Raw genomic sequence first — 12,552 nt, 5'->3', positions numbered from 1 at the left:
GAAATCTGAAACTGGAAATCTGAATGAAGTTAATTGACCTTGGGTTTAAAAAGGTGAGTGTTTTAGGACTAGAAAATGGAAAGTGAGATAGTAACACAGATATCACTAATTACTACTATGAGTAAGAGACTATAGCACAACCCCCGAAAACCCATATCTTAATCTGTTAGAAATAATTATGTTTGGAAGGGAACTATGTGTGTTTTAAACAAGTATTATTCACAATTAGTGGGTATTTTCTCTTCTGTTTTATTAAGGAAAGCGGATGAGCAGAACTTTGCCTTGAAATGTGTTTTACCTGTGGACATGTGAACCAGGAACTTACGCTGTAATCACGTGATAGAGAAATACTTAAGAGTTCCTTTTCCTTGTCTGTCTTGCAGACTATTAAGAATATGATGGACATTGAGAAGGTGAAAGGATTTTGTCAAGTAGTTGTAGCCAATAAAGTTCGAGAAGGAATTGCCCACTTGATCCAGTCCTGTGGACTAGGTGGCATGAAACATAATACTGTGGTTTTGGGATGGCCATATGGCTGGCGGCAAAGTGAAGATCCAAGGTCATGGAAGACCTTTATAGGTGAGCTTTAAAGGTTCTCTGTGATCAAACATTGTGAACAGAGATATTTATTACACACATAGTACACGCAGGGGATTTTAACAGAATCCTTGTGAAATTGGTTTTGGTTTTCAGTCTGTTTTGTCTAGTATTGATTGTGAAGTAAATAATTTCTTGCAAAACTGCTCTAAGTTTGAAATACCACTTCTTGTAGATAAAAGACCTATGAAAGATCTTCAAAGATTAATCTAGCAGCTGAAATTCATCTAATGAATGCTGAAAAAATTACGGATTTGAGAGATACTGGTTTAATGGCAAACTTTAATTTGTTTCCTAGCTAATCCCTGTCTTTTCACAGGTCTTAACCTATTCATCTCTTCACTACTGGAGACTGTCCTTGCCTATATTCCTGTCCTTCCCCTATGGTCCAGTTACTTAACACAGTCAAGTTAGAACAGAGCAGATGCTTTCTCCTCATACTTAGCTTTGAAGATTGCTGCATTTATTTCAAACGTGAAATAGGCCTTGTGTTCCTCTAAGTCTGCTTTATCCTAGCTTTGTCATTTGCTCCAACCTGTCTATACAAGCTTTGCTGTACATACTTTTCTTTATGTAAGTGATGACTTTTATGCTTTGCTGACATTTGCTCAGTGAGTAACTTCTTTTTTAAACCATAGATCACTTGCAGAACTGGACGTAACTGTTCGTTCTTCCTCTTTTTTGCAGGTACTGTTCGCTGCACAACTGCAGCCCATCTGGCTCTGCTGGTTCCCAAAAATGTGTCCTTCTACCCCAGCAACCATGAGCGTTACAATGAAGGCAACATTGATGTGTGGTGGATTGTGCATGATGGAGGCATGTTGATGTTGCTTCCTTTTCTTCTCAAACAGCATAAAGTAAGGAGCTGTCCAAAGAATGTTTGTCACTCAGCTACTTCTGTGTGCATTAGTTTAAAGAAACAAGGTCCAGTAGTAGAGCCTGTATTGATACACGAGAGCGGATATATTGATAAGTTTCTGTTTCTTAGAGCAAAATATTATTGGTTCAAATACTGAGAGTGTACATTCCCTCACCAGGTTTGGAGAAAATGCAAAATGAGAATTTTTACTGTAGCTCAGATGGATGATAACAGCATCCAGATGAAGAAGGACTTGGCTACTTTCCTCTATCAACTCCGAATAGAGGCAGAGGTAGAAGTGGTAGAAATGGTAAGGAATTTGAGCCTGTTTTTCACTTTATGATGCAAATGGTGGTATTTGGTTATGACTTGATTACAAGCACAGTATTTTTTTTCTTATTTCTGCAGCACAATAGTGATATCTCAGCATATACTTATGAGAGAACTCTTATGATGGAGCAGAGATCTCAGATGCTGAGGCAAATGAGGCTGACAAAAACAGAGAGGGAAAGGGAGGTATGTCATTTGTGGTTGATTGCTATGGGCTGCTGAGGTGGATGACACAAAGTGCCTTCCTAGTAGCGTTTTATATAGCTGCTGCTGTAAGGAAATACTTTCAGTGTAGTTTTTTTGTTTCCCAAAATTGCATGTAGTCATTGAATAGCCTGGCTGTACTTGCAAAACCATGCTAGAAATTACTTGTTTTGGGGGAAAATGATGGCAGTATATACGCCGTAGAAATGATTTGTGTGTTCCCCTTTGTGATGTAAATGATACTTGATGACTTGAGGATGTAAGTCTCGACCCTTTCTTGACCTTGTTTTTGCTTTATGTGGGATGTCCGGGGTTTGTCTCAATTTATAGTATTCTGTTTTCCTACTGAAGATTTCATTCCAGTTTGGACTGTTAGGACACATAGCTATGAAAGGTGCAGATGAACTAATTTTTCTGCATGTGTTTGTCCAATATTTTTTTTTGTTGTCAATTTTGAGTCAGACTTACCCATTGTTTCAGACCATGTCATGATGTGAGCTAGACTGTCTTTTTTTCTTGTATAGATACAGGCCTCTGTTAGTCCAAACTGGGCATGGCTTACACCCATCAAAACTGTTTAAAGTCAGTTTGGTATGTAAGATTATTGGCTAGGGCAGATGCCTGGTATCAGAGCTGTCCTAAAGACTAAACTGACTGTAAAAAATAAAGGATACAATGGAACAAAAATTCTTCCATTGCTTAAACAGAACCAGAGAATGTAAAATGAAGTCTCTGAGTTCACTTGTCATTCATATGCCCTCTAGGCTCAGCTGGTAAAAGACAGACATTCAATAGCACGTCTGGAGAGTCTCTACTCAGATGAAGAAGATGAGGGGGACCCAGTTCCTGAGAACATCCAGATGACCTGGACAAAAGAGAAATGTGATGCTGAGAAGCGGAACCGAGGCAGTGCTGTGGGAAGCTTTAGAGATCTCATCAGCATTAAGCCGTGAGTCTTGTCTAAATCAACAGCTTGCGTCTCCTGGAACTCTAGATGTGCTATGCTTTTATTATCTTTTGTCTCCTAATCCTTGGTTTAGACTTATGCAATGAACATTGAGACCTGACTACTGAAAAGACAGCAGTTAGCCTCCTGAGAAATCTCTAACCAATTAAATGTGGCACACATCCCTCCATACTTTACTTGGTATAATCAAATTCTAAATTGGAGCTGTTAAACCCTATTATAACTTTCCTTCTGTCTCCCAAATACCTCCACAAAACACAATTAAAAACCAGACTGATAATTTCACTGATCTAATCAGAATTTAAAAAAAGACTGATAATTTCACAATCTAATATGTAGTGTGGATGTTTAACGCAGCAAGGAAGAAGCTGTGGAGATGGTGATGAATGACTGTGAATAGAATATGTGTGCGATGAAACCCTCTAAGATAGACTCACTGTTGAAGGAGCACTGACATGGAACAACAGCCTTAGTATTACCGCATGTGTGCCCCTTGAATACCTAGAAGTAAAGCTCTATTTTGGCTTTGTATGAAAATGTGTGAATCTCCTGTGACCTCTTTGATGTACTATGTGTTACACAAAGAGTTCACTGAGTCAGTTTTGCATACTTGGCAAAACGCCAGAGTTTTCTTCTTAATAAATCAGTGAGAATTCAAATCTGTTTTAGGCTGAATCATACTGTAGAAATTCTGCTGAATTTGGTGTTAACTACCTGTACTTTTTCCTCTTCCATGCTTTCAGAGAGTGGGAAAACTTGTAAGTTTGTTATTTAACTTAGAAGTACATTAAGATGGTTGAGAGGGAAGACTTCATTTTCTCAACTAAAAGCTGGAAAACTATATGTAATTATGGAAGAAAAGGACTTAGAGTTGAGCGATCTTAGCAATGTTTTTAAAGGGAGGAGGATTAGCCACTTAAGCTAAGTGTCATTATAAATAGCATGTAACAAACTATAAGAGTTGTCCTGGCAAGAACTAAGTCAGGATAGAAAACAATTACAGGTCTGAACCTATTTTCTTAAGCAGAGTATGACACAAGAAGTGGGAAACATTACTCATTGAGAGAAACTCTCATTCCACAACTCTGCTATGATGTTATTTCTGACAGTTTCTGGACACTAAACAAACCCTTTCTTAGAGCCTACACCTTCAAATCACTGGGGAGATGCCAATTTTAAATGTCACTTTAGAGAATACCAAACGTTTAGTTTTCAATTTCTTTTCCAAAACTCTATGTAGTTAATAACAGTATATTGTTTCTGGTGCTGGTTTCTTCTCACTTCCTGTAAACATAAGCTGGCCTTTTTGTTGTCCCTGGCTTTCTGAAGCTGATGTGGGGAACGCAGAGGATGTCCTTGCTCTAAATTAAGTAAGAACATGAAATAACAGAGAGGTAATTCACAGTGGGTAAATTGTGCTGTTAGTATAATAAACATTATTCTTACCATTGCATCTCCTATTTTCTGCCTATATAAAATATTTCTTTGCAAACCTAAATTTTGGGAAGAGTGGCAAGGTTATTAAAGATTTTCACTCATAACACATAAAGCTGAATTAACAAAACTATAGATGCATATTTGATTCCTTTCTACCAATATTTGGTTTTAATATATTAAAATGAAGAAAAAAAAACCCAAGTGGAAAATCCTCAAAGCTGCAGGTATATTTTCCCTTTGATAAGTCTATTTCTGTACTGTTTTTCCTTTTATGTTACCAAACTAATGGTTGATTTCCTGTAGGAAGGAAACATTCCCTGGCTCAAAATCCCTGAAGGATACTTTCCAGTTCTGTTCCTGCATGAATTGGTGTTATTTTGTGATAATACATGCTGAATAATTAATCCTGTTACCTCTCTTAGCCTGGATTCTTAAGGAGCAGAGGCTTATGAGATCATGCTGCATCTATTCCCTTCTCTCCCATAACTTTTGAACCAAGTGGCTACTCAAATTTGAAAGCATGATTGAGATTTTAAAGATACTTGGGTCATAAGTGTTTCTTGTAAATAGCCAGGCAGAGACGTTGATTAGTGTCCAACTGAAGGAAAGGTTAAAATCCTTATTATACACCAGAAAAGCCCCATAAGGAGACATACATCCAGCCATTTGTACGTAGGCTGCATTCCAGCCCACAGATCTGTAGGAAACTAGGCTTTCTCTGGAGATGTCAACTGCTGTTCAACACAAAAAGACAAGTGCGCTCATGGGAAGTGTGGACTGAGCGCAATGGTGCCAGTCTCCTACTTCCAATGGGTCTCTGAGAAAAGAGTTTTCCAGTACTGAGTCCGGAGAGGTGTGTGGACTGTGCTGCTGTGGGAGTGAGGGGATCTGGAGAGGGCTGCCAAAGGGAAGGCTCTGCAGCCACAAGTGTCCACGGTTGAAGAGCATGTCCCCTTGTGCAAATGTGTTTTAACTTCCTATGCAAGACTAAATCACCTGTATAAAATATGTTTCTTGAAGAGCAATATAACTTCATAAACTGGAGATTTGACTCGAGGCAGGGATATTAAAACCAATGGACTAGCTGTACCTGAAGAACTCTGTGATGCCTCTTTTGTATCTACATTAAGTTTGAAAATATTTACTGTGTGTTGAGTTGACACTTGACAGGGTATTTAGGAGGTTTAAGGTATGCTTTTAAGGGGCTTTTTAGTAATTCAGGGGCATGTTTCTAATGGTCAGTCTGAATGTGCTTCTTCTACAGGAACCAGTCTAATGTCCGCAGAATGCACACAGCAGTGAAACTAAATGAAGTTATTGTAAATAGATCCCATGATGCCAGACTTGTTCTCCTCAACATGCCTGGTCCTCCAAAGAATACTGATGGTGATGAAAACTGTATCCTTTCAGGCAAGGCCTGGTCCATATTGAAGATCTTTCTTTAACCTGTGCTCTTGAATTCATTTTGTCACAAATGCTGTCAAGCTGTGATATGTGAAAAAGTGTCCACTGAGTGGAGGGTAATGGCTTGTGGCTGTTATGTAGTAATTGCTTAAAGTAAAAGTTGCCACTGGTTGCTCTGGAAGCCTTGTAGGTTTGAATTCAGTCTTGTCTAAAGTCTTACTTGATTTTATTTATTCATTAAATTTAATTTAATTCTCAATAGTGGATGTAGCAGATGTTTACGAAGGCATTCACAGCAGCTAGCGCTCTGGGCAGAGCACTCACTGTCTCGGCTGGAGTAAACAGGAAGTCCCAAAGGAGTGGACCTATCTCGGGCATAGCTCACACATCAGAATTTGGGAGCGTTGCTCCATGTGCAATGCTCCGATAAGACTAACATTCAAACCCATAGTATTTAGGCACTTAGAGGGATACTTGCACCATGCCCCTAAGCAAGGCCAGAGCTGAGGGGTTTGATCTGCTGAGCCTGTTGGTATGGCAGTTCTCTGTCCACAGCTGCTCTTCAGCCTTGGTTTGTACCATTAAATTAGCAAGCCTTTCACTGGCCTGTGCCAAAAAATGTATGTTACAAGTCATGGACCAAATGATCATTTTCTCCTAAATCTAGATAGCAGTAGTAGCAATGGCTGTTTCACAACAGTGTGCTGGCCAAAAAAAGGATAAAAACATTCCTTTTAGCATAAGGGGGTTTCAACCACAGCTACTGTAGCTCAGGAGAGATTTTAAACTTGAGGTTATGGGTGAGGATGCTTATTCTTCCACCCTTCCCTGGAGAGGCTGAGCCACTGTGACTGAAAAAACACGCAATATTCACAAAGAGCAGCTGGGAGAGAGTGTGACTGTGTAACCTAGTGCCGCCAGCATCACTGACTGGTTCAGCTTTGGGCAGTGGCGGGTTCGTTTTGGAGCAGGCTGAAACTGGCTCTGTCTGACATGGGGGCAGCCCCTGCTCTCATCTCACAGAGGATGCCCCTGCAGCCTCCCCACTACCAAAACCTTGCCACATAAACCCAATACAGAGGCTAATCACTGTGTATTTTGGTTTTGATATTTCCTTGACTTTACTGAAACAGACATGGAGTTTCTTGAGGTCTTGACTGAGGGTCTGGAGAGAGTATTACTTGTTAGAGGAGGTGGCCGAGAAGTCATCACAATTTACTCCTGATTTAGTACAAGCTTCTAACGCTGGGTCTACATTTACCTTCTTGGCGATAACGGACATTCCAGTTTTAAATGGAGAAGAAAAAAAGGTTTTTTGCCTAACTTTATCCTCATCCAATCCTATTCATTGTCTTTCCATTTGCAACATACATATCTTTTGGGATTGCAGTATTGTTACACCATCCAATTAGCAACATAAGTTAATTGTGAAGCTGCCACATTATTCAGTTTCTGCTTTGGTACTCAAGCATTTGTGCATGTAGTTTTAACACTAAACCTATTTTTAGTCAGCACTGCTATGTGCAGTATTTTTAGTAACTGTATGTAAAGTTAGGACATGAAAGCCAGTTACTGTAAAAAGATTTTAAAAGCTTTTTATATTAGGTTTGGGGGATAGAATTACATTAATATAGCAGCTAGTTTCTGCTGAAGTTCAGCTACAAAGCATTTTCTAAGAGCACACTAAATTGTAAGAGAGGACTGAAAAAGCTTTGTTTTTCTGGGTTTATTTCCAGAACTAAACTCTCAGTATTGGGTAAGAATTTATACTTTTAATACATTTATTGATAGAGATTTAAATAAATTATGTTGGTATAGTTGAAATTATGTATGTAGCTTGCTACAAATTGTGTTGCTTCTGAGACTTGAGGTTCTGTGAGGCCAGATCCCTATTTATTTTTGTATTTATTTGTCAGAAATATTGGATACGCAGCTGCAGACTGTTTAGGATAATAGAGATCTCACAATAAATTTTGAATCATCAGTGAATTGAAGGACCAGTCCTGTGCAGTTCTTCCATGCTTTAAATTTCTTGCAGACCATCCATCAAAGTACATTGAGCATGTTGGAGTCCCGTGTGTAGACCCAGGTGCTATGCTGCACGCACAGCGAGGGGATTGCACTTGCACAAGTACAGGGGACCTGCTGCTTCATTGTATGCTTTATGCCCTTAGAGGAAAAAGAAGAAAAGAAGACCTGTTTTAACCAATAAGTCTCTGGAGATTTATCAAGCCCATTAAGTTGTACTTTATGTACAGAACATTCGTATTTTTTCAATAAAATGTTGCATACACTTTGAACCTATTCTCTGTTCTGTGTGCTATGGTGAATTACCTAGGAAAACCCATCTGTCCTTCCTGCGCAGCATTGCTGTGATCTGACTTCACCCCATCAGCATCTGTGGATCCACTGTGTGAGGGGAAGGTGCTGGGGGCATGTTGGTGCTTGCCCACATGGCACAGGTACTGGCATGGTGGAGGTGCCAGCTTAGTCTTTAAAGCAGGCTGGTGGCATGCCTGGGTAAAGGCTCCCAGGTCTGGAGTTACTACCGTATGTAATAGCCAGGTAGAACTCCGCACCTGTAGACTATGAAACACACGCAGGCTGGTACCTGCTCAAGATTCCCGGCTGCCTGGGAAAGCGGTAATTCCATAGAAGGGACATGTGTGAGCTAAGCTCTATGGGATGCATTAGTAGTATGGGAAGAAAGGTGGGGACTGACACATTTCTCTGACCCATGTGCTCTTGCTAGTTGTTATACTCGTTTTGTCAACCCTGTTGTGATAGCACTCCTGGTTGTTTCACTGATAACAGCAGGACCAGTTTGTGAGACAGAAATCTGAGAAACTATCCAGGATTTTATCTTGAATAAGAATAATGTAATAAAAAATGCTTTTTATAAGAGCTTTATAGTTAAAGCCTACGTTTGTTCTCTCTGTGAAATAGGATGGCAGCAGGATCGTATTGGTGTGTGCAAGATCCCTGCAAGACAAGAATCAGGAAACAACTCTAGGGTGCGCTCTCTACTGGATATTTTTTATTTTTTTAACCACAGTCTGCTTTTTTGGTGTTGAACACCAAAATTCATTTCAGTCACATTTTAAAACCAATGGAAAAAATAAAGCTTGCCTATTTGTAAATAGTGTGCTATTTGTAAAGAGATAATTTTTGCATCTTCAGAGGACTTGAGTAGTAGTATGCCAGTGTACAGCAATCATGGTAGTTAACACCTATTTGCAAGCATTCTTTTATAGGAGTAATTAAAAAAAAGTTTATGAAAACTTTTTTACTCCTCAGACTTTTGTAGGTCTAACTATGAGATAGTAACTTTCTTTTACCAAATGTAAACTTCTAATATAAACATGCTGAGAAATATATACCCTTATTCCTTATGAAATTTCATGCATTTGGATGACATAACTCCACCTCACAAAAGCATTTCAGTACTATCTATTATCTCACCCAAGTAACCTGTCTGGGGCTTTATTGTGTTTTTAACATTAAACCAACCAAGCGGCTATCCTTACAGATACATCAGAGTAGGTTTTCAGAGGTGATTGTACGCAATGTGGACTAAAAGCCTAAATCAGCATTGTGTGGACCCTAAGGATTTAATAGGCTCCAATTATGTAAGACATCTCTATACATACAAGGTTCAAAATAAGTTCCTCTGAGACATCTTACGCTGCAGTGCAGAGTCTAAGGGCGCATGAAGTCTAAGGTGCTACCAGAAGTAGCATGGAAAAGGCTGTGTAAGAAAAACATCAATGAAAAAGGTAATTTCTAGTTGAGTCAGCTTCTGTGAAGGTAACTGAATGGTCATCTTCCATTCCTGTCCCTGTGCGAAAACCTTTTTTGGTAAGGAGATGAGAACATTGCAATTAAAATGCAACATGACGAAGTTGATTTAAGCTCTTTGTATACAAGTATAGAGAATTACACTTAAAACCTCTATGGTATAGTTTTAATAATCAGTGAGTGATTAAAAGACTCCAACGGTAGCACAGAGACGTCAGTTTGCTTTATCTTTCACCTCCAAAAAACTCGCAATGAAAAAAACCTGCAATCAAAAAGCTGTTTTACTTTCTGTGAGGAGCAGCGTGTTGCTCCCCTGGTTTTCATAGCACGGAAATGGTCTGGGACACGTTTTGCCTTAGCCAGGAAAGCCCACCAGAGGGCACCAGGCTGCCTCCTTTGGTGGTTCCCCAGGCCTGAAGAAATGCCACAGCAGTTACCCAGATTATTTGGAAATTAATGTTGAGTGGTCATTTTTCATGCTATTCATCTAAAGAGTACTACTTTGAATTCTAGATGCGCTGATAGGAAATGAAACGTGATAAATTAAAAAAATTCCATTTAAACAATACGTCCTCCTCCCCTGTCCCCGTTTCTCATTTTCTCATCTGCGTCATCCGTAATAATGTTTGCTTCTTCAGTAGTTCCCTTGGGAAGGGAAAAACTGCCTCATGCTGTGCGCTGGAGGTCAGAAGTGCTTGTTCTGTTCTGGAGTAATTATCCCCCTGTATAGTCACTGGCCCAGGTCTGTAGGCAGATGCTGCCAATACAAAGTGCTGCTTTTCCCTGGGAGAGGTATGCCATCGCTCTGGATTTGCCACATCAGACAGCAGCCGTCAGAACTGCAGTGCAGTCCAGCAGGTGATGGGTTTTTGAAGAAAATGTCCCATCATACTCGCACTCTATATTCCAAGCTCAGGCAGCTCTTCAAGCAGAATGCACCCTGCTGGTGGACGATCAACTAAAATGGAGTCTATGGTTGGCAACTTCTGTCCAAAATTATCTCTCCACTCTTAAAATAATGCAAGCAGGCCGCTTGCTGTTGGGAAAAGCGTCATAAGGGCATGTGTCTTCCTCTAGCTGGGAAAGGCGCCTGCCAGCTGGGCAGATCCTGCTTATGCCTGGCCGGCCTGATATTCATTTCTTCTGTCAGTTCCTGAAGCAAGCCTGTCCTAGTGCTTCAAGAAGTGCCAGCCAGCCAGTGCGCTTACTATGTGTGATGGGCTAAATCTGAGCTGAGAAATGAGTGAAAGACTGAGCAAACAGGACAATTTCAAAAGTAAATGGGTACCTGACTAATGTTGAGTGGCAATGGGAGCTGTCCCTAATTTATCTCTGCACAGGGCTTTGTCTGAGGTTCTCTTTCACTTCTCTGCACCATCTTGTGGGATTCCCAAGATAGCTGTCAGTATTTGACAGCGCGAGGTCTGAGGCTCTCCAGCTTGCAATGATTTCTGCTATTCCCTGGCAATGTCAGTAGTACAGATGTCGCTACTGAAACAGAAATGCAGTAGGATGTCTCCATGGCCCACAGAGATGGCATTGCTAAGGGTTAGTAACAAAAGTTAGAGACCTCAGGCAGAGGTCTCAACCTTTGAGAGGTCTGTGTCATGCAAGTAGGCCAGTGATTCTATGCCATTAAAAGAAATGTTAAGAGGGAAAAGATGGGACTGTATGCTGTATAAATCTCATCCATTACTAAATAAGTAAACCAAAAATTGATTTATCTTATCAAAGAAAGTGTTCTTACAGAATTGCTAAAAGAAGAAAATACTAGCTGGGCACCTAATATTCTGGGTGAAGGCAGTCAGGATCTATGACAGGATATTCTGGGTTAGCTTCAACAGGGAGATGAAAGCAGCAAGCTACCATTTTGATGCATGAATATCCAGTGCCTGGATACTATTAATGTGTTTCCTTTCACCCAACCCAGGAGCTGCCTGCGTTTCTGCTGTCAGATATGCATATAGCCATGTCATTCTTGCTCAACGTTCCTCTCAGCTCAAATCTAGGGAATTTCATGAAAGGTTTTGAATTGCTGTAGCTTGCTACTGATTCTGGAGGCAGTCCTGCCTGCCCTCTCCTGCTTCTTCTTGTGTCTTCTGCCTCTGCCCATCTTGTGCTGGCACAAGCAGTCATACAGCCACATAGCAATGGGATGGGACCATGCCTTTTGGCAGCAGTGACAAGGTATGCCTATTTAAACTGCAGCACTGGATGTGAGATAAATGTCTGGCAAAGTCAGTCCTCAGAAAATGATGCTTTTTAAGAACCAAATTAGACAATTCACCCCATATTTTGTCTGCCAGCTCCAAGCTGGGAGATGTCATCTTGATGTAGTTTCTTCCCTTGCCAATAAAATACCACTGCCAGGAGGACACAATATTGTGTGTACACCTCCAGACATAAGGCAATCTCCAAGGTTCAAATACAGTAAAGTATTGGAGGGATTTGAATCATAGCTGTCATAGTGTAGGGAATGCACTGCATACACCTCTTAGTGGGAGGATTCAAGAGAAACACCAGCTTCATATTTTTGTAAGATGGGGTTGGCCTGTCCTTGGCACTTCTGCAGGAGGTCAGGGCAGTGAATCTGAGTGAAGGTAAGTTCTTCTTTCCAATCTGACCAGATATTTAAGTTTCAAAAAGTGATACCTTTGAAAAGCTCTTCTCTTCAGCAAACTAAAACATAAGAGCTCAGGTGAGCCTCTCTCATGTTATGACTCTCTTAAGTTCCATGCAACTTAATACAAGAGTGTCTGTGTGGTATAGACTGTGACTTACATTGAGTAGTTGTGTATGATGTTGTATACGATGTTGTCAAGGCTAAAGACATGTGGTCTCTCTCTGACAACTGAAGGCCTTTGCATTGTGTGTCAACAAGAGGCAAAACCAGCAGCCAGCAGAGCATGTGAATGAAAAAATAGTCTGTAGAAACAGAAAAAAACCCCACCCCAAA

At 40.4% G+C, this 12,552-nt stretch overlaps 1 protein-coding gene across 14 annotated transcripts in view; it reads left to right on the top strand.

Annotated features, from left to right (window-relative positions):
• The window catches only part of SLC12A4 (solute carrier family 12 member 4), a 50,215-nt gene extending 41,454 nt beyond the window's left edge, over positions 1 to 8,761 (top strand). For 12 of the 14 annotated variants that reach the window (XM_075040289.1, XM_075040298.1, XM_075040299.1 and 9 more), the window contains 7 exons: positions 384 to 579; positions 1,285 to 1,454; positions 1,635 to 1,766; positions 1,865 to 1,972; positions 2,755 to 2,939; positions 5,659 to 5,792; positions 6,932 to 8,102. In XM_075040289.1, the coding sequence (XP_074896390.1) occupies positions 384 to 579; positions 1,285 to 1,454; positions 1,635 to 1,766; positions 1,865 to 1,972; positions 2,755 to 2,939; positions 5,659 to 5,792; positions 6,932 to 7,023 (1,017 nt within the window). In that variant the 3' untranslated portion in view covers positions 7,024 to 8,102. Of the gene's footprint in view, positions 1 to 383; positions 580 to 1,284; positions 1,455 to 1,634; positions 1,767 to 1,864; positions 1,973 to 2,754; positions 2,940 to 5,658; positions 5,793 to 6,931; positions 8,103 to 8,744 lie in introns of those variants that run through there. The other 2 variants (XR_012652225.1, XR_012652224.1) reach the window with 2 other exon arrangements.
• The last annotated feature ends 3,791 nt before the right edge of the window (positions 8,762 to 12,552 follow it).

The sequence above is a fragment of the Buteo buteo genome, chromosome 11, assembly GCF_964188355.1.
Source record: "Buteo buteo chromosome 11, bButBut1.hap1.1, whole genome shotgun sequence".
NCBI lineage: Eukaryota > Metazoa > Chordata > Aves > Accipitriformes > Accipitridae > Buteo > Buteo buteo.
Note: the sequence above shows the minus strand (reverse complement) of the source record. Positions and strands in the feature narration are given on the sequence as shown.